Source organism: Tinamus guttatus, unplaced genomic scaffold (genome assembly GCF_059628265.1).
Source record: "Tinamus guttatus ecotype Peru unplaced genomic scaffold, ASM5962826v1 Tinamus_guttatus_pri_ptg000674l, whole genome shotgun sequence".
NCBI classification, from domain to species: domain Eukaryota; kingdom Metazoa; phylum Chordata; class Aves; order Tinamiformes; family Tinamidae; genus Tinamus; species Tinamus guttatus.
The window spans coordinates 218,113-238,592 of NW_028289208.1; the positions used below are offsets into that span (position 1 = coordinate 218,113).

Here is a 20,480-nt window from a genome sequence, read left to right on the forward strand (position 1 = left end):
CTCCTCGGCCGCGGGGCGGGCGCGCTGCCTCCGCCCTCCCCTGCCCGTCCTTGCCCCGATCCCGAACTTCCTTCCACCCGCCTCCGCCTCATGCCCCGAGGAACCCACCCTGCGCGACACCCCCAGCAGCGCCTCCCGCCCCGCGTCCAGCTGCGCCTGAACGGCCCGTCCTGCGCAGCCTCCCTGGCGCCAGCAGAGCCCCGGGCCAGCACCTGCACCACACCCAAAATAACGTTCCAAAGACTGATTTTATTGAACAGTTTATTCTGCTTTAAAATAAAAAACCCCTCACTTCCACAGAGCAAGGTACACGGAAGGTAGGCCATGCTGCTAACTCCTGGGTGCAGCGCACCCCAAGTGGTAACCCAAATACTGGGGGAGAGACGTCAATCCCTACCTTCACAGCATGTATCATTGGTATTTACAATTCATCGTGTTTAAATAAGCCTGGGACACCTCATACAGTATACATAGTTATTGCAACAGTACAGCACTTGCCTTTATGTTCAGAAACCTCTAAAGTTGTTCAGAATCATGATTTGTGGATCCCAAAAGGCATTGTTGTTAACATGCAAAAAACATTACTAAACAATATTATCTAACTTCTACAGTTGCCAAATACTTGACCTTAATAAGGAAACCAATTACAAAATACTTCCTTGTAGTGCTATACAAAAAGTTATAAAATTAAGATTCTATCAACCACTTTTAAATATTTCAATTTTCCAACAGTGCAGTTTTCCACATCTTTATCACCACTGAACATTTTGAAGATAAAGTTAACAAAAAGAAAATCAGCAAATTAGATCAAAATGTTTTAATCTTTGGATCCCTTTATTCCTGCGGCCTTCATATACATATACAGACACAAATGACCAGATTTCTATTTCAGTTGTAACTTAGCATATCAAAAAGCCATAACTAGTCCTTCAGAATTGGCAAAAAAGTCCATACCATGTCACCTGTGAATTCACGGTCTTAGAACCAGAGTTTTAATGTCTCCAAGCTATGGTCTATCAAAATGCAAACAACTTCAAACACTAAGAATTCTTTTTAAATTGCTTATGTCTACAGGTATTACAACAAAGTTAACATTTCAAGAAGTGACAAATGGAGACATACTTTTGTCCCAGGCATTCCAGGAGAATCATCTCCACTAATGTGCCTGGTCCACTTTAATAAAAAAGTTAATATTTAATCACCAAGTAAAACTGCAAATTTTGATATATGAAAATTGTTATTTTGCCCTTATTCGAAAATATCTCCTTAATTTGGTCAAATCCTGTGATATGCCAGAAACTACAAAATCAATTTCTTGCAAGAGAAGTGAAGAATGTATCCAGTTTTGTATAATGGAAGAACATTTTCAAATCTTCATTACAGTCCAAATATAAAATCAAACATTTAAGCCTGAAAAGCTGCTAAAGAAAAAAAAAAAAGAAAAAAAAAAACCAACTAATTCAGTGTTCTTCAGCATATCAACTTTTGCAATAACACAGTATGTTTGCCGACTTAAAAATGTTTATTCTTTAAAAAATTAGTTGCTTTTTATACAGCTATACAAAGTTTGTAATGTTTCTTTGGCAATGGGATATAATGGAATTTTACAACTATATAAAAAGTTTCCTTTGCCTAAGAAACAGTATTTACTGTGTGTACATATTTCACTGACAAAGCAAATTTTCTACTGTCCAGCACCCTAGTTGATAAAGAACAACTATCTCAAAAGGGATATTACAGGATTTCCAAAAAACAACCTTCAGTGGATCAAAGCACTCACAGTATCGACGGCCTTCTGCATACAATTGTCCTTACAACTCGAAGCAAATATCAAATACAGTTTAGTAATAAGAAAAATCCTTTCAGTGATGAAAAAATACTTAAACTCCATCGAAGTACTGCTTTATAATTAACTATACATAAGAAATTACTTATCCTTCTGTCTCAAATATATTTAATGCTCACTGTTTTCAAAGATGGCCATTTTTCAAAAAGTAACTGCATTACACCCCTTTGAAATTAAATAGTTAAATCCCAGTGCTGGTGACAAGTATACAGCAAATTAACTTCATTCTTTGCAGAGACTGAAACTAATTCTCTGGATCAAGAAGATCTAGGCGTTCACCCGGTTTCAGGTTTCTTGCAGACTATGCAGCAACTTTGTTGTCTTTCTAGAGGGAACAACAGTAGAAGGTTACAATTCATTTTGCAAAACACAAAAATAAAATTAATTTGGATAACAGCACTGGGAAAAGATGCATTGTGATGGGTAATTCTCATCTACTAAAACCAGAAAAAGAGTGCCTCATGGTCAGGTTAGCTTCTGGTTAAAATATCATCAGTTGGGCAGGCACTGAAACAGTGAGTCATTTTGGCTACAAGCACGGCACAAATACTCCCGTTATTTGGAAGACGGTGAATCGCTTTCATACATAAATGAAGATCCTGGATCTCCAACTCCTTAATTTCAAGTCAGTGCTAACGCTTGTTGAAGTATGCTAAACTGTCCACAAAAAATTCTTAGACCTACAGAAGTAATTCTAACCAATAAATGAATGAGTGACTGCAGGGCAGTGGGAAATCTGCTGTGATGAAAAACCCTTTTTATAGTCGAGTGATTTCATCCTCAACCAGGAAAAAAAAACTTCCACTGTGCAAATCAGTAACAGCTCACACAGTACACTACCAGAAGATTTTGTGTCAGGGTCAAAATTGTAAAAGCCTGTATTTACATGCATCAATTTAGGTAATCGTATTTATTACTGATACTGAAATCAGTGCACCAGGATTATTTCTGTTCCTTAAGAGGCTCATGTCTCGGCTGAAGATAGAGTTTAGTGCCAAGAAAAATGGCCTACCCTGAAATTACCAAAAGATTTTAGTTTTATAAACAATGGACCACTGCTGATTTACATTCATGCTTATCTGATCATTAAAAGTTTTCATATGAGGTTATTTCAGCTAGATGAATTCACTAAAACTAAGCTATTCGATACGCTTACTGTAAGCTGTATCTTTAAAAAAAAAAAAAAAAAAAAAAAAAGGTGTGTTTAAGAGAAACTTAAACAACTCAGATGACTATTTTTTGGCCTGCCTTTTCACAACTGGTCATCTCTATGCATCAGTAACTGCTGCTGTTGTATTTTTAGGGGTTACATGGGAAGTAATGAATATACGGGCTAGCTCACTTTGTGCCAAGTCATCCACACGGCAAAGTTCCTTGAATCTTACAAGCATGTTCGATTTCTCCCTCTCAGCCTTTACACTGTAGAATACCGTCTGGAAAAATGTTCCCAGTTCACATTTCTAACACTTTTATTCTATCTGTGGACCTTTTACTTTCTTTAAATTAAGCTAATCAAATATCATAGGCATCTGAATAAAGACAACTTGCAGTTTTAGTTGATTATGAGATGTTGCTAACCAAAATATTAGCTAATGGTCCTCCAGTTCCATAGTATCTGCAAAAATAGTATAGCATCTGCAAAATACTATTAAAGAAATTCTTACTCAAGAGTTCAACATCAAATCTCAAAGTTTTACCACTAGTTTCCAAGGGCAGTGGCTCAAGTCATACACTCTTCAATGGTGATCTGTTTAAAATTAATCACCATTTGCATAACAAAGATTAAATATATTTTACCCTATATTCAAAGTCGGCAAACTCCCTGCCTCCACGACCTCCTCTGAAGCCACCACGGAATCCTCGGGGGGCAGTGAAGCCACCTCTTCCACCTCCTCGCCCTCTTCCTCCTCGGAAGCCAATCCCCCCTCTGCCTCGGAAGCCTCCACGGCCACGATTGGGACGCAGTGGAATTCCAAAGGTCTCTGCATTTAATCTTCTCTCTTCAGCCCAGGTTGGTCTCCGTTCTCTGCCACGGAAAAGGAACAAGGATTGTTCATTTGAAAACATTTCAAAAGGAAGCTTACCTAGCTTAAAGTCATGAATAATACAATCAAATTCAAAATTATGTATTAATAACACTACAAATTTCCAAATTATGCTTTGTGCAAGTATCTGGATGTCTGTCACAATTCATTTCACTCCAAAATTGGAGGTGGGTATATTACAGTATTAGTTATATATTAAATAATGCCGTAAGAGTTTCCTATAAAGAAGAATGCAACCTGTATCTTCTGTACACAGCATTACATAATGAAAAGAAACAGAACAAAATGAACAAAAAAAACTGTTGGTGGAAATTTCAAACACAAAACAGGAGTTTGCAGTTACAGATGTTAATCTAATTGGTAGTTAAAAAGAAGTACGAAAAATTTAAAGGTCATCTATAGTCTCAAACTATGTCAGCAATTCACATCATCTTTCATAATCAAAAAAGCAAACAACAAAATATAAGCTTCGATTTTTCTGAACCGCTGTCTTCCCATTCAAACAATAGTATTGGCAAAAGAGTTATATCCTCTGCTTAGAAACCATTACTGAAGCACTTTCGTGATTGATTTAAAGTGAAAATTCTGTAACACAGTAACAACAAACTGGAAAGGATATTTTGCATTGTGGGCATTAAATTCCAGAAGCATGTTTCTAAATATTTAAAAGATTTTGCTATCCATGTACTACATTCAAGGAATTTTTGTCCACTGCATATGCATTTAACCTTCACTCGTTTTCCTACGCTCATTACATCAGCGTAGTGCTGACCCTACCTTATGTCAAAAACATGCATTACAGTGGCCAAGAAGCTTCCCACTACCGTCCATACCTATTGTCATCACAGGAGATGTTATCAAAGAAGGATTTGGTTTTGTCATAGTAGCAGTTGGGTCCCAGAGGATCTTCCTCATCTGCATTCCCTTCACTATTTTGGGTGTCAACACCTGAGTCACCTTTGTCTTCTCCATTCACAGGCTTCTCTGGTTTCTCAAGTTTATCTTCTGGAAAAACAAAACATTTTTTTCAGCCCATTACACTAAACAAAACGGCAATACTAATTCGTTCCAAGAACACTCAAAGTAAAATATATTGATCATTTACAATATAAAACAATCTCCAGAAGCTGAATTAGTGTCAGATTATCTGACTTGCAAATTCAGATGTTTTGCTGCTGCAGTGTGGGGGTGCAACATCCTCTATAATCTTTGCAAGCTAAAGCAGGTCGTGGTAGAACGGACAAGAGCGCTATTTCGTATCTCTTAGCTATCACCCTCCTAAGCTTCGAAGCATCATTCAGTCATTCCTCATGCAGAAGTGATATCACAGTTTTGCTCACCCCTATCTCTCTGTTTTCCATCACTGATATCTCCCTTCTGAGATAGGAAGCCAGCAATCAAGTCATGCCAAGGACTTGTTTTAAGGCATATTCCTTTCCTAATAAGTAAAATTCTCTTGTGATTGATATTTCATCACTATTCGTATTGACAAATGAGCTGATGATTCCATAGAACTACCCATCAGGATTTGAAAGTTTCATTTCTAAATGTTCATAGTTCATAAATGCCATGTGTAAACTTTGAATTTCTCTCGCCCACTCCAAAATACACAGAAGTTTACAATTAGATACTCTTAACAAGAGAAAGCAAACAAACAAAAACCAAAACATAAATTTACCATCCATGGTCTCTTGAGGTCTTTCTATACAGTTCTCTATGGTTTGCTTTCCTCTTTACTACTCTGAATAATTTAGTGTCAACAGTAAATATTCTATTCATTATTTCAAAATGATCCAGAGAAGAGATGAGTACCAGAGAATAAATTCTATGGGATTCCACTGATGGCTTTTCTCTACACTGTAATCTGACCATTTATTTCTATCCTTTGTTTCCTAGTTTTTAGCCAATCAATTACTCATGTAGGGAATTTTCTCTTTTATCCTCTAGCGATTTTGTCCAGAAACAGTAGCAGCAAAGTAATGAACAAGTGGTAGATCACAATACAGTGAGATAATTACAACAGAAGCCTGCTACACAACAAAAGTCCTGGCAGTATGAAACTGAACTGCTCCCATGTTTCTTTGGGAAAGGGAAAACAAAACAAAAAACTAACAGATTTATAGACTGAAACTCTCACGTATGCTCCAAAAAGTAGTTAATAAATGAAATCATGATCCCTGTTTCCCTGTCCATTGTTTTTTTTTTCCCCGTAACTGCTAACAGAACATAGGAGGACAGGCCTTCTAAAAGCTTCTCCAAGCATTAACATTTACAAGGCAGATCTTGTTGGTTTCTCCCCACTGTCATATCTAAAGCAAAAAAAAATTTACCTTTTAATTTAAGCTTATTATGAAATTCTCTATCAATTTCCTCTTTGTTGAATTGTGCATTTGCACTTTCGAAGTCGAAGTCTTTCTCAAACTTCATGGGACCATCCCTCCTAATACCAAATCTTCCTCGGCCTCCTCGGTGACCTCCACGACCTCTCCGTGCTGAAGGTGCACCTGGAACTGAACATTAATAAATTCTGTTTTATTTTGTTTGGTTTTGTTTTGTTTTTAATTCTTTGGGTAACAGGCTGAGACTTTACGCATCCTCTTCCTGCATTTTTGTCCTTAAAAGTCCTCTTGGAGCATCTTATAATTCTTTAGATTCACTCACGATAAGAACAGCAAGGGTTTAAAACTTGAAATACATTAATCTCAGGTACTACCCTTTTGCAAGCAAAATGGCTTTCTAGAAAGTCATTAAAAACCATCCAAATAACAGGTAAAATGTTACTGGCTTTTCAGTGAAATATTTCTGTAAGAAGATATCAATGTCTTCATCATGCTACTGCATGTATCATCATTACTACTGCGTGTATAAATCCATTAATACTGTTTGCTCTTGTATTTTTGTTCCGATTGCAGTGATTGGAAACAGAAAAAAACACTGGTTTATTGTCAACTTTCTGTCCTGTGCTATTCTGACCCAAAGCAAAATTGTAATTACACCCACTAGAAATAGTTATGTGAAAGTATTCCAAGTACGTGTCCTACATTATCATAATCTGAACTGCAAGTTTTCTTGACTAAGATTTCTGAACATTAAAAACAAAATTCTACCACTCTGTAAACTGTATGCAATACCACATGTTGCCAGACTTTAATAAAGCCTGAAACTAGAAGTCTGAAAACAGTAACTATTTCTCAAAACAAGATTTACCAATTTGCCGTTTGTTTTCATTTCTGAGTTCATTTTCTGATCTTGAAACCTTGTGTGCTTCAGCTAAAGTTGGAAATAAAAAGATGATCTGTTTATTTAATTAAGTATTTTCTCTCATACTTATGTATTTAGCTATACAGTTCAGATTTCTAAAAATCCAAAGTCATGAAAGTAAAACATGAATTTTGCTTCTTGAACAACAACAACAAGAAATCTGTTTGACAAATGACAAAAAAGATAAGTTACAATCCATGTCTCTGCTGGCCAGTCTACTGTAGCAGATAGCAGGAAGATTCCTGTGCCTCATCCTTAATGCAGGGCTGAACAGCTCTGCCCTGAGCTGGGAAAATCCATCAAAAAAAATGGGGGTGGGGTGGGGAAGGGACCAAATGACAACCCTACACGAAAGCTACCCAAAGTTACCTCGCCTGTGTTCCTGATTCTCTAACGCTTTTTGGCTAGCAGCCACTAGAGGTCTTGCTGGTACAGGACTCCTTCTCCCGACAGGTGCTGGAGTAGGCAAATGGGCCGAAGCTGTTTGTACTGCTTGTTCCATGGTGGGGCTCCTTCTCAAATGATCGATCTGAGGGCTTGAACGACCTAAACAAAAAAAAGCAAGCAAACAAACAAACAAAAACCCAAAAGGATTATTTCTCATCTATAAATTTGAGTTTCTGGTCTCAACCAAACCAGGCTGACAGGGTTATCTGCCTTACCAGTCAAGTCAGCTGCACCTCAGATCCACTAAGACACTAATGAAGGATATTTAGTAATTCCCCTTCCCCCAGTCTAAAAGAAAAAAACTGGCAAGACAATTAATCCCTATCAACCTACCTATGATGAATGAGCATACAGCTGTGGAATTAAATTTTTTGATTAATAGAAATTACAAAAACTCCTTCTGTCTCTCTGAAAAGCCAAGTGGGCAGCAAATGCTCCTAACGACAGAGATACAGTTATGATACTGAAATTATATCCCATCTAGCACCCTGTTGTACGCTCACTCTACAAAATAATCAACAGTCATGGTACAATGGAAACAAAAGTCATGAAAAATTCCCCATAAAGCACTGTTCATACATTTCGATTTACAAAATGAGTGACTGAAGCCAGAACATTCTAGAATTAAAAAAATACAGCAAGCACAAAAAATATTTTTGGTGTCCCACTGCAAGTTTTTTGTATGTATGTTCAGCTTTAACATGTTTCATATTAAATGTAAGAATCATATAATTTTGTAAACCAAGAGTAAGTGTTCAGCATTTCTTTTCATAAACCATACAATTGAAAGCCATCCTAATTTGTTCAAATTTCAAAAGGAATTTGGAGGAAAAAAATGCTGTTAGTAAAGTTCAGTATTCTGCCTTGTAAATGAATGGAATAAATGTTAACATGCACTTTTAGTTGCCACAGAGAAGACTGAAGAACAAGGAAAATAACATATTTTGGATTCTGAGAGGAAACGTTTACAGGAAAGGTAAGGGTGAAGGACTTCACAATTCTGTCAATATGTAGTATCATAACTTTTGTCATGTTATCAATAAAATTAGATACAGAACTTTCATATGCACCTGCTTGCTAACACTCAGTTGAAGCAACTCCTACTTCTTGATCTAGATGTTTTCAAGACGGTGGATGTGTTGCTAAAATCACAACTACCTATGCAGCACAGCTAGATGTAGGAACGCACACTTAAAGAATAAATACAAAACCTCTCACCTCATCCTTACTTTTCTTAACACCTTATTTTTTGTGATAGAATTAGGTCGTTTGGTATAACATTAACTTCAAATGTCCAGGCTGGAACAGATTAAATTGGAAACAGCATTTCTGGCAACCACTTAAATGGGAGGGGAAGACAAGACAGTCAGAAAGCTCACAGATACATTCAACAAGATTTACCTTGAGACATCTGTGATTTTAATGACCTTGCATCTGTTGTAAATGCAGATCCAACTGCAGTGCTCTGAGACAAGTTAGCAGTGCCTGAAGAGTCTGTTCCAAAAGATGTTAAAGAACCTCCTGCTTTGAAAGAAATACTCTAGTTGTAAAACCCAGTTTAGACTTGAGGTCAATTTTTTTAAAAAAAAACAGACAAAAGTCCACTCACTTGTGCCCCCACATGCTTAGATTTAGTATAATGTATGTATTCTCACCAAGGTGGCAAGACTATAATACCTCCTATATACAAAGGATTTTAATTTTTAGTTACACACTGTATAAAAAGCACTGTCAGCTTTAATACTGCAAGCATTAACATAGCATGGTAATGACACCATTTACGGAGTAAGAAAAAAAGCTACTGGTATATATTCTCACTTAACATTTTTTAAACAAAAAATATTACCATGATGTCTTATTCATTAGTATTAAATTATGGCCAATTATACATCTTTCTATTCACATGGCTGACATTTTCAATTCTAAGAGTAACATTGTTGCTATAACTGTTATAAGAATATAAGTTCTTACTAAAAATAGTTAAATGTTATTAAAATAATTCTTTCAAACTCTACTCCTGTTACCTTGTCTCACTCCAGATAATGAAAGCCTTCATTTTTTGCATTTCTCTAAGCTACCAGTTTAACAAACATACCTTCTGCTGCAGTTTGTTTTTTTTTCCTAATTTAAAAAGAACCTATATCTGTTTAAAAAAAAAAATTATGATCATAAAAAATAGAAAACTAAATTAAATTCTACAGAATTTAAGACCCAAGTTTAGAAGCTCCCATGTTTTTAAGTTGCAGCCATCACTGTAAATAATACCAGCCAATTAATACCCATCGTAGCAAAATCAAAATACAGCTGGGTTTGTACCAGTACGATACTCATTAGTGGCTAAGTTTCCACTGCATATTAAGCGCTTGATTTCCTTGCCTGACCTCAAAATTCTCACTTTTAGCCACAGTGATCTTATCCACTTCTTCCCCAATTGCTGAATGGAAAGGACTTACAATAAGGTTCTTGCCTCTTTTGTTTGTTAATTGAACTCTTTACAGAGTCTTACGAGTGAATTCTGTTCGGTTTAATGCTGAGAATGTAAACTGACTTCTCTTTTGCTGAAGAAACTTTGAGGGAAGGAGGAAAGTTGGCTGGCAAGTCCCTGAGAGCATCCATTATTACATTTACAAAATAAGTAAAAAGGAGCAACTAACTCATTAGTTCACAAACACTTCAAGCACAGATCTTATGCCAAGCTGAACTTTTGAGTAGCTGCAGAACTGTGCTGGCAAAGGGACTGCTGAATAATTCAGATCCCTGGCTGAGGCACACGCCACCTGACCAGCTATCCCCAGCACAGCTTACTGCTTTTGTGTAGGTGCTGTTTCTCTACCTATTGTAAAACATTCCTGAACCTGTGCTGTTCGGCCCTCTGAAATGGGGTGGTAAGCTCTCAACCATATGGATGCTTTGATTTGAGGCACAAGGGTTATGAAAAACTCACTGCTGCTGAACTAGTATGGGACTGATATAGCTTCAAGTCTTTGGACTTGTCCTTCGGATAAAACAGGAATAATAAGTACTGATTACTGTTTAGAAACGTACATGCAACCTAATTAATAGGAAAATGCGAAATAAAAATGAACATACCAACTCCAACAGCACCAAACTGCTGCCCTACTAACGGGCTTGGACTAAACTGACTGTATGCAGGCATTCTACCAAAAGGACCATAGGACCCCACGGACTGGAATGAAGATGTAGTTGAAGATCCTAGTGAAGACTAGAGGGGAGGAGGGAAACAAACAAACAAACAAACAAACAAGCAGAATATAACATTTGAATAAAAAGTTGAAAACAGTTCTGCAAGGCAAAACATAGAGGAAATGCTAAAACTTTTCATTAAATTTACCATAACAATAACACTGGGGCTAACACATAAAAAAATAACTTTATATTCATAAACTTATTTATTTGGATACTAAAAGTTTAACCAATGTATTTCAGAAGCAAAGATGGCACAAAAATGCCGAAATACCCACATAACTCAGCACTAGAGCCTCATGCATTCATTCTAGCAAAAAACAATGGCCAGAATAAAAAAAAAAAAAAAATCAGCTTTGGTATCTAACTTACTGTAGAATTCGATTTCCACTCAGATTTTCAGATAGAAATAATTCAAGAGAGAAATCTTAAGACCCTAGAAAATCTAGAATTCTTTACTTTGCATTGTGAATTTTACAGCTACAAAAATTCTATTTTTAGCACTATGTCTCAAGTAGGCAGAGCTTAGTGCTGTCAGCTTATGCCTTAAGCAACAAACAAACGTACCTAAAATTATGTTTCACCTTACCTGAACAATAGCAGGATCCTGTGGCAAAGAACACTGAGGCTTTGGTGGCTCACAGACTGTGAGATCTTTAATATCACTACCACGGAATATAATATACTCAAAGACTTCATCGCGAGGTGGAATAGGTCTATCAGTTGGTCTATCTTCTGTACCAAAGGAACGAACTGCCGAAACCAACAGGTAGAGGAAGAGCGGAAGAGTGGGAAAGAAGAAAGAAAGGAAAAAAAAAAAAAAAAAAAAAAAAAAAGCCCACAGTCAGCAAGAGGGTTTCAAACACAGTGCAGAGACTGGTATTTTTAAAAGAACAAATTTATTAAACAAAATAAATAAATAAATAATCCATTAAGTAGGTAGCACATTCTTTGCCATTCTCCACTGCTCTGATAGAAATAAGTAATTTGACCTTAGAAATCTCTATCGAAATTCAAGCTAATATGCCTGTCCTATTCCCTACTGAGAGACCATTTACACAGTCACTTGGAGGTTGAATCGTTTTGCAGGGAAAAGATGCATGCCTGCCCAATGTGCAGCATAATGACACATGAAATTAGTCCGCAAGTACTTAGCTGAACGGCAACAGTTTTCAGATTACATAATTAAGCTCATCATGCGCTACTCTCTGTATCACATATAATCACTACCAATGTATACAACTGACATTGTTTTACTTTCAATATTCTCCTTGCCTTAAGACTGCTAACTCTAAGTGAACATAAATTAGGGAAGGAAAAAAGAAAAAAGGGAAAAAAAAGCACACAGAAGAAAACCAGACAACAACAGAAACAAACAAAAACCCCAAACAATCACCGTCAACAAAACAAACAAACAAAACAATTAACAACTGAAGCAGAGACGGGGGTCTAAGGGCTGAACTTTTAAGTAAAAAGTAAACAAGCAAAAAAGCAAACAATGAATTGAAAACTATGGAAAAGATGATGTTAATCACATGCCACTAAACATCAGCCTGCAGCAGCTTTGACAGTCCTCCTCGACCATCTTTCCTCTAGCTTTTTAAGACGATATTGTAACGTACTACAGGTTATGCTGAGAAAATACCCATGTTTTGCTTTAATTTACCAGAATTAGTTCTCCCTCCATTCTGAAGTGCATCAACAATTTGAAAACATCATTAAGCACTTATTTGCAGACATAAAAACATTAGTCAAGAAAAGCAGTGCTGCTTGTAGAGCTGCATAAAGTCATACTGAGTCATTTCTTAGGTTTCATCATCTTCCATCATTGCTGCTTCTTTTAGTACTGTATACTGTATAAACAAAACTTATCAGTCAAGTACTACAAATCTTTTTGAGAAGGATAATTCAGAGATAAAGAGATTGACTCTACACTGCAATGAAAAAAATAGCATGAAATAATTGGAATTATTTTGTTCATATCCGTATCACTTTAACTTGAATTTTTTGTATGGGATCATGAGAAAGTCTACACTACAATAAAGTTTAAGAGCTATCAAAAGGCATATGCTAATAAACAAGTTAAATCTACCATCTCTTCTTCCTCTGTAGAAGGAGATTGAGATATTTGAAGATCAAAAATTTCCAGAAATACCCAGTAAAATGTTATTTTTACTGAAACAACATTATCCATTGGTCATGTGCATTACTGCAGTTTTTTCTTTTGCTTGTGATTCATCAGGGCCTTGTATTTTAACATTTTGACCAAGAATTTATCTTCAGTCCCTGGCCATTCGATACAGTACTTACTACCTAATTGGTAAATAAGCCTGGCCTTTCACTGTGTTATTCGACCTGCTGCCTTGCTAACAGCAAAGTTGACTTTGTATGGGGTGTCTCTATCCTACCACACTGAAATGTGGCTGTAGTAGCCATTTTGTCTAAAAAGTCCAGTGCACTAACTGTTAAGTTAATGGTATTTCACTTCACAGATGAAACGAAGGAACTAAGCAACAAGTAAAACCCCCAAAAGGGTAGTAAGCTAGAGGAAGATATCTTGTCCTTACTGATGAACTATGGCAGAAGTCTACTATGAACACACTTCTAAGTCAGAGGTACTCTGTCTAGGTAAGCATTTTAGTAATAAATAACGATGTCACAAGACGCAAAGAGGACAAGCAGTTTTAACACCCAGCAATCACCTCCCTCCATTCTAAACTAATAAATGAAAGAAGTTGAAAGATACCATTTTAATCTAATAATAAACTACCACTGGATTAAAACAAAACAAAAAAAAAACTGCAAGTACCAGTCCACAATCAGTAAAGAGATTTTACTGTAACTCAGCAAAGGCTTCATCTCTCTCTGCATAATAACAAAAAAACACAACAAACAAGAGGAAGAAGGAGAAAAAAAAAAACACCACTTAACAAGAAAGTTACCAATATGCCAAATCAGAATTTTTTTATTAACATATGCAGCTGTCTAGGCGACTAGATGAAGATGCTGATAACAGTCTATGGTTTTGCAACACAATACAAGAAGAGCTGCTACTAAAGGTTTGGGATTATTCCCAAGACCCACCTGCAACTACTGTTTTAGTAATACTTTAGTGCAAATTTCCAGTGGGGAAGGGGAAAAAAAAAAAAAAAAAGAGAGAGAGAAAGAGAGAGAATTTTGTCCAGTACAAGGCAACTGCTTATCCCTGACCTACAGAACTAAACTCTGAAATGAGGTTCAATCTTTTCCCCTTCACTCAAAAGCAAGAGACAATCATCTCCCACCTTGCCTTTCACTTTAAAGCAAGGAAGCAGAACAGCATGTGCAGAGATCTTAGAAAACAGGTAAAGTTGGCTTAACTAGATCAAGTTCCAGTACTATCCCAGTTAGGTCCTCAGATACTAGTGTAACAAAGACTTAAATGCTTATTTTAATATTTTGCAATGGGATGTCTCTCTCAACGGTTTATTCTTCCTCTGCATATATCACATTTTAACATGCTTCAAGCTCATTAAAATAAAAAGTCTAATATTAAATTCATAATACAATAGGAATGTTAGAAAGAAACAAGTTTTACCATAGTTTGGCATGATCAGAAATACTAATTTGCCAGAATATCAAAAAGAAAATGTATTTAGAGCAGCAGCAGTCTTAGAGCTCTATCCCACTCTGCCTCTTGGGGTATTTCCTCAGACTACATCACTCCTCCAGAACAAGGTGCAGTGGTTCATACATAGCAAAATACTAAGGAGGGAGAGGAAATGAAGATAAGTATGTGAAAAACAACATGACCACATAACTGTTATCAGAACTGCAGTAAATCTATTTAATCCTACTTTGTTGACTTAAACATTTTTCTTCAAATGACCTAAATTGGCACAGTGACTTGCAAAGAAGGAAATGGAAACCATCATATGTTAAAAGCAAATATTTTCATCAGCATAATTACACACATTTAAGTAACTGGCTAGAAAGCAATTTATAGTTTTGAGCATAATAAAATTTATGTATGCAACTTTATGCCTACATAGTTTCACCAATTTAGTATGACTGATTTCAACGTATATACTATGCTACTATATAGCACATAACACTATAACACTATATAACGTATTATACCACTATAATCCCAAGGAAAATAAACAGCATTGTAAGCTTCCATTATCACTTATTAGAAAAAAAAAAATCACCTTTTGAGTGAAAAATATTATAATAATCAAAAGACAAGTCACAACATTCTACTAGCAAAAAGGAGGACTCTGTTCCCCTTCTAATGTGAATTATCGCACATATGCACTTCAATAAGGTCCCTGCACACAGCACTGACTCAATTCTTCAGGCTTATCTTGTATACATCACACACATGCAGGCACTAGCCTTTCCTTACTCTTAAGGCACCCATGGGAAGCATGGTGACCAAAATTAGGCCACCATTACCATGACAGTTCATCCTTAATTGCCAGATCTCTCCAAATACCTTCCCTATAACACATCATATCATGGCAAAAGAATGAATGGAAAGGTAACACCTAAGAGTAGGTTGTTACTTTCAGAACAATTCAGCCTGCATTTCCCTGCTTCTTGTGAGGGTGGTTTAACAAGGAAGTAAGAGGTAGGTAGTTGTGAGAGAAATTTCATGTTATAAATTGTTCTGGTGGGACATACTATGCAAAGGATTGGCTTAGGCACACATGTCCTAGCCACGAAGCCCTGAAAAGGAGCATGAAAGGTGCATGTCAAGTAACTGACCCTGAAAAATAACCTCTTAAATAAAAGTAACTTCTTTCTTTTTAAAAAATGAATTTACTCCTTCCCTCTGCTGTTCCAACTTCTCAGCTATAGAAGTACTCGGGTCTTCACAAGATTTAAACTTTGTTCCATCCTCATTTCTTAGTCTTCCACCAAATTAAGATAGTTTAAATATGGGGGGGGGGGGAAGAGGGAGAAGAGGGCAAAGCTTTCTCTCCACATGCATCATCAGATATATTATCTGTGATAACGCTATCGCAGATGATCAAAAATACCAGAAGTTAAACCACTTTTTAAGACAAATTCATGAAATCTAGTTCACTAATATCTATTAAGCATAACAGTCCAAATAAAGTTCCACAAGAAGTCCTCAACCGTTGCAAGTAAAAAACAATGCACCACACCAGAGGGACCATCTCTAACATTGTTTCTTGTACTCCTAAGAATTTACTACTATTGACAGGAAACAAAGCTTCTTCTGACAAAAAGCAAAAGTTCTTACGAAGTAAAATTACTTTAAAAAAACAAAAACAACAACAACAAAAAACACCATCACACTATCTTCATGAGTGCCTGCAAATGGAAGGACAAGACAAGTTATTAGTATGAAAGACTGTATCTACTTCTAATGCCACAGTGAGCAAGTTCAAGTGCTATCAGTGCTATCAGTAATGGGTATGCATATACTGCCTCCGAGTACAGCTGCTATCGTTTTACAGCAAGAAATTTTACCCTCTTCTAGCTGTTGTTTGTAAACAGTCTGTTCTGTAACTTGTTGGACTTAATGATGGGAATACAGAACATAAGTATCAACTAGAAGTTTTAACTCTTTTTGGTCCTAGCTCTGAAAAACTGAAAATCCAAATATCAGCATCATATGCTTTTCGCTTGTTTGTTTTATCACGCCGTAGGTGTTCCTCCTTGGGTAGGAGGTTTGGACTAGATGATCTCTAGAATTCCCTTCCAACTTTAACTATTCTGTGGTTCTGTGACATTGATGTTGAAAATATAAGCATCAATAATATCAAATAATCAAAAATCACATAATCGTTTATCTTGCTTAGTATCTGGAATTTAATTCCAGTGGTATATCTGGGAATAATCACTTTTATTTAAATAATGGCAGACTGGCAAACTTTGTGAGAAGATGCATTATCAAACCGAACCTTAGGATAAATATTTGACCAATTGCTATCTTCCTCTAACTCATGAGACAAAGGCCACAATTTTTGGTAGTGAAAGGATCACAGTTCTGTAAATAAATGCTGGTTAGAGAACTAGCAGAAATTGTTCCACAGTAAATTAAGACTTGCAATCAGGACCCTCTCACCAACTCCCCAAAATATTTCTGCCTTAAAAAAAAAGAAAAAGAAAAAAGAAAAAAAAAAAGCTTTATCTCAGTTTAACCTACTGAAGCCCAACTGTTAAACAAATCTGCAATGTCAGAGTCTTTTGCATTTTTCCTCACAAATAATTTCAGTGACTACATAAGGAAGTGAGGAACACTGACTTGCACTCAACCAGGATGAGCGACCAGCCATCTATAGAAGAGCAAAATGGAAGTATTAAACCATTTTGGATGGCATTTTTAACATCAAGATTTTTGTTTCCAAGTGGCCTGGAAATACGCATTTACTCCCTTCTGAATCATAAACACTACATCACAAAACATACATTACTGAGTTAACTCAGGCAACTTTTATTAAACCAGCTTAATAGTTTGGATTTACATTTTGGATGAGAGTTACGAGAAGAGTGCAGTTTAGACTTATAATTGTAATTTGATCTGTCTTTAATATCTGTACTTTGGTAGCTATGCAACAGTATGACTTAACCACTCCTTGGGAGTCATGCATGACTGACTTGATCAGGACTAAATCTATCAAAGTTAAAGACTATTACAAGCTCCTTAAGGACAGGAGCTTATAACTGCTTGTGTGTGAAAATTAAAACAACATGAATCTGGAATTCCTAAACATTTTTATCATTGTGTTTATCTTTTTTGCATATGAAGAAATACCAGTTGTCAATCTTAAATGCACAAATCAATTCTTAAAAGTAAATTTAACCTGAAAACAACTTTAGAAATAAAAAGTTAACTTTCAAATCATGAAAGCTAAACATCCTGTAACTTAACACAAGCCTGGGGCCTACTATAAAAGTATAGGCTCTGTAGAAAGCAAAGCATCTATTTCAAAGTACAGGTACAACAACTTATACAACAACACATTTTATTTCTTAAATAGTAACATTCACACACACACAAACACATACACACACATATATGGGAAGGGGGTGTAAAATGACAGGGTAAACAAACAAGAATTTCCACAAAGACCCAGAGATGAAAGCAAACTGCTACACGGCCTCAAATCAACAGATGAGGTATTAAATATACCAACTTAAGATCCTCATTATGTTATTCTTCACTAGCTTAAAGACTAAGTCTACTATAACAAACAGGAAAAGAGATTTAGAATATTCTCAGCCTCATTATTTAATTTACATAGGAAGCAATTTTTCTCCTTACCTAACAGCCGAATTAAGCCTTCTCAGATTTTATATATGTATTTAGATTATTTATAAAACTTTACAGACTCAAAGTCTGTAAATCAAAATACAATTGAGTTTGCAGTCAATTATAAAGAACATATTAAAAATTTTGACTTCGTTTTTGACACGAATATTACACATTCCCTGCCACAGTTAACGTTCCTGTGCTAAGAGTGTATTAGCATGTGCAAGAAAGAGTGTAGTCCTTGATGTATCCTGTTTCGAACACACTCCCTTTTTACTCCTGTCTCTTGACTCGCTTGCTCTATGAACACATCCTTCTAACTTTCTGACAGGCTCATTCCTTTGGCCAATACACTCTTACACCACGATTTATCCTCAATTTTGGTTTATACAACGCCCTATACCTACTAAAGAAGACCTCAAAGACAGTTTCATTTATTGATAATCGCGATGACTTGCACGCTCTCCTTTGGCAGATCTTGGCTGTCTCTACCCCAGGAGGCAGCAGCTTCCTGCTCTGCAGCCCCACACCACTTTCGGCCTCAACATCAGGAGTTCTTCCGATACAGACAGATCCTCTTCCCGCTTTCCCTGACGCTACTGCTCTGTACTAGCTCCCCCTATAAGTTCTTCGTACTTTAACTCTGTCCAGGACCCCTTTCGGCAGCTTCTGCCTCCTCCATCCTGCTCCAAGTAAAGCGCCCAGCTTCTTCTCACTGCGGCGGCTGCTCCTCGGCCCTCGGGGCTCTCCGAGAACTCCGCGCTCGGCGCTCCCGGCCCCCTGCGCGTCCAGCTCGGCCGCGGCTCCCCCCAGGGCTCAGCCTGGGCCCCACCGCCGGGGCCCTGGCAGCCCACAGGCCCTCGCGCCACACTCGGGCCCGCGGTGGGGGCCGGCCGTAGCTTCGGGGTCCTGCTCGGTGCCAGAGAAGCCCCAGCGCCGCTCCGCTCCTCGGTGCGCAGCGGGGCCGCCTGGGCCGTGGGCCTCTCCCCGCCTGCTCCTTACCCTTGGCCAGCGCCACGGTGGAGTTCTCCGTGTCGATGGTGTACAGGATCCCCTCATAGCGGATCTCGGCCTTGGAGATGAGGCTGATCTTGCTCCCGATGTAGGGCGTCCCCCCGCTCATGGCGCTGGCTCCTCGGTCAGGGACCCCCCTCCCCTGCCGAGCGCTCCTGAGGCCGGGCACGGGTGCCCACGCGAACCCGACTCGAAGCGGCAGCAGGCGCTCTGCCCCACTCGCGTCGCGCCTGGCGTTGCGCCGATCCCCCGGGGCGGCTCTCCCCGCGCAGGCTCCCTCAGCACAAGCAACACCACCAGCACCCCGAAGCTCCCAACATGGCCGCCGCCTTCATCTTCCCTCAGAGCCGGCCCCCGTCGCGAAATGGATGCCGGGAGGGGGCTGATCTCGCGAGAGCCGAGGGGCGGGAAGGGATGCCGCGTTAGGCGGCTCCGCGGAGCTGCCGCGCCCGCGTAACGGCCGCGGGGCCGAGACCGGGCCGGTCCCTGCGGGGCCTTCTCGAGTCACTGCGTACCGCTTCTTGCGCGCCGTAAGTAACCGAGTTCAGACAGCAGGGAGCCAGGGAGGTGATAGTCAGGTACTTTAGGGGAGATTCCACTTCACGCAGTTGGCAAAGTTTTGGAACCAGTTGGATTTTGCTGAACAGCAGTAAGCATTGCAACTGATGATCAAAACTTGGCTTTAGTTTAGAATTAGGTATGGGAAACGCTCCCCTCCCCCTCCCCCCTTTTTAAAGTAACTATTCCGGGGAAAAACAGCAACAACAGCACACACACACACATACACATACAACTGTGCAATGCTGAGAAGGGAAGCAGAGTACCTTGGAATACAAGCATTTTCCCCTTCCATGGGGCCAACGTATTTTTTTTTTCCTCTCATCTCCTCTCAAAATTTAGACTGAAGAGCCCCATTTAGGCTTAGTAGAGCTTCATAGTTATGTGGTGGAACTGGAGACAGAAATGGTGTTTGGGACAGAGGGAAAGAGAATTTCAGGGGAGAATTCAAGTGGGAAAACTGACAACGTGCTCTCTTTTTTTTTTAGGTGCTATACTTAGTTGCTGAAAGAGTGAAGAAGTTGGACAGAATCAATAGAAGAAAAAACACTGTCAGTCAAGTAAAAAGTATCCCCTTGAAAGACTTTTAAAGGGAGAAATTGGGGACTTGCTGTTTAATTCTCCCAAGCCTTTCTATCAAATCCTGTGTATTTGTGAGTACAGATGACTATTTATGCACTCAATAAACTTTAAAAGAACAGATCATGAATTTCTAAACAGGTGTATATAAAAAAATCCTTTGCCACTGGAATGCGCAAACCTATATTTAATAGTAGTTATAGAATAGCTGTTGGTTATTCTAGTTATCTATAACTGGCTTTGTGCTCTTGAAGTGCAT

General features: G+C 38.1%; 1 protein-coding gene across 2 annotated transcripts; it reads right to left on the minus strand.

The window, feature by feature from the left end:
• Positions 1-244: 244 nt before the first annotated feature.
• Positions 245-19,328, minus strand: LSM14A (LSM14A mRNA processing body assembly factor). 2 transcript variants are annotated; one of them, XM_010213514.2, is made up of 10 exons: positions 19,073-19,328; positions 11,393-11,556; positions 10,690-10,822; positions 9,001-9,120; positions 7,522-7,698; positions 7,099-7,161; positions 6,222-6,401; positions 4,725-4,896; positions 3,644-3,872; positions 245-2,171 (listed from the first exon to the last, which is right to left on the minus strand). In XM_010213514.2, exons 1-10 carry the CDS (start codon positions 19,191-19,193, stop codon positions 2,148-2,150), a joined length of 1,383 nt encoding a protein of 460 aa, XP_010211816.2. In that variant the 5' UTR covers positions 19,194-19,328; the 3' UTR covers positions 245-2,147. The 2 variants fall into 2 exon arrangements, with proteins under 2 accessions (XP_010211816.2, XP_088392610.1); XM_088536484.1 differs by having other exon boundaries at positions 9,001-9,123.
• Between the last annotated feature and the right edge of the window lie 1,152 nt (positions 19,329-20,480).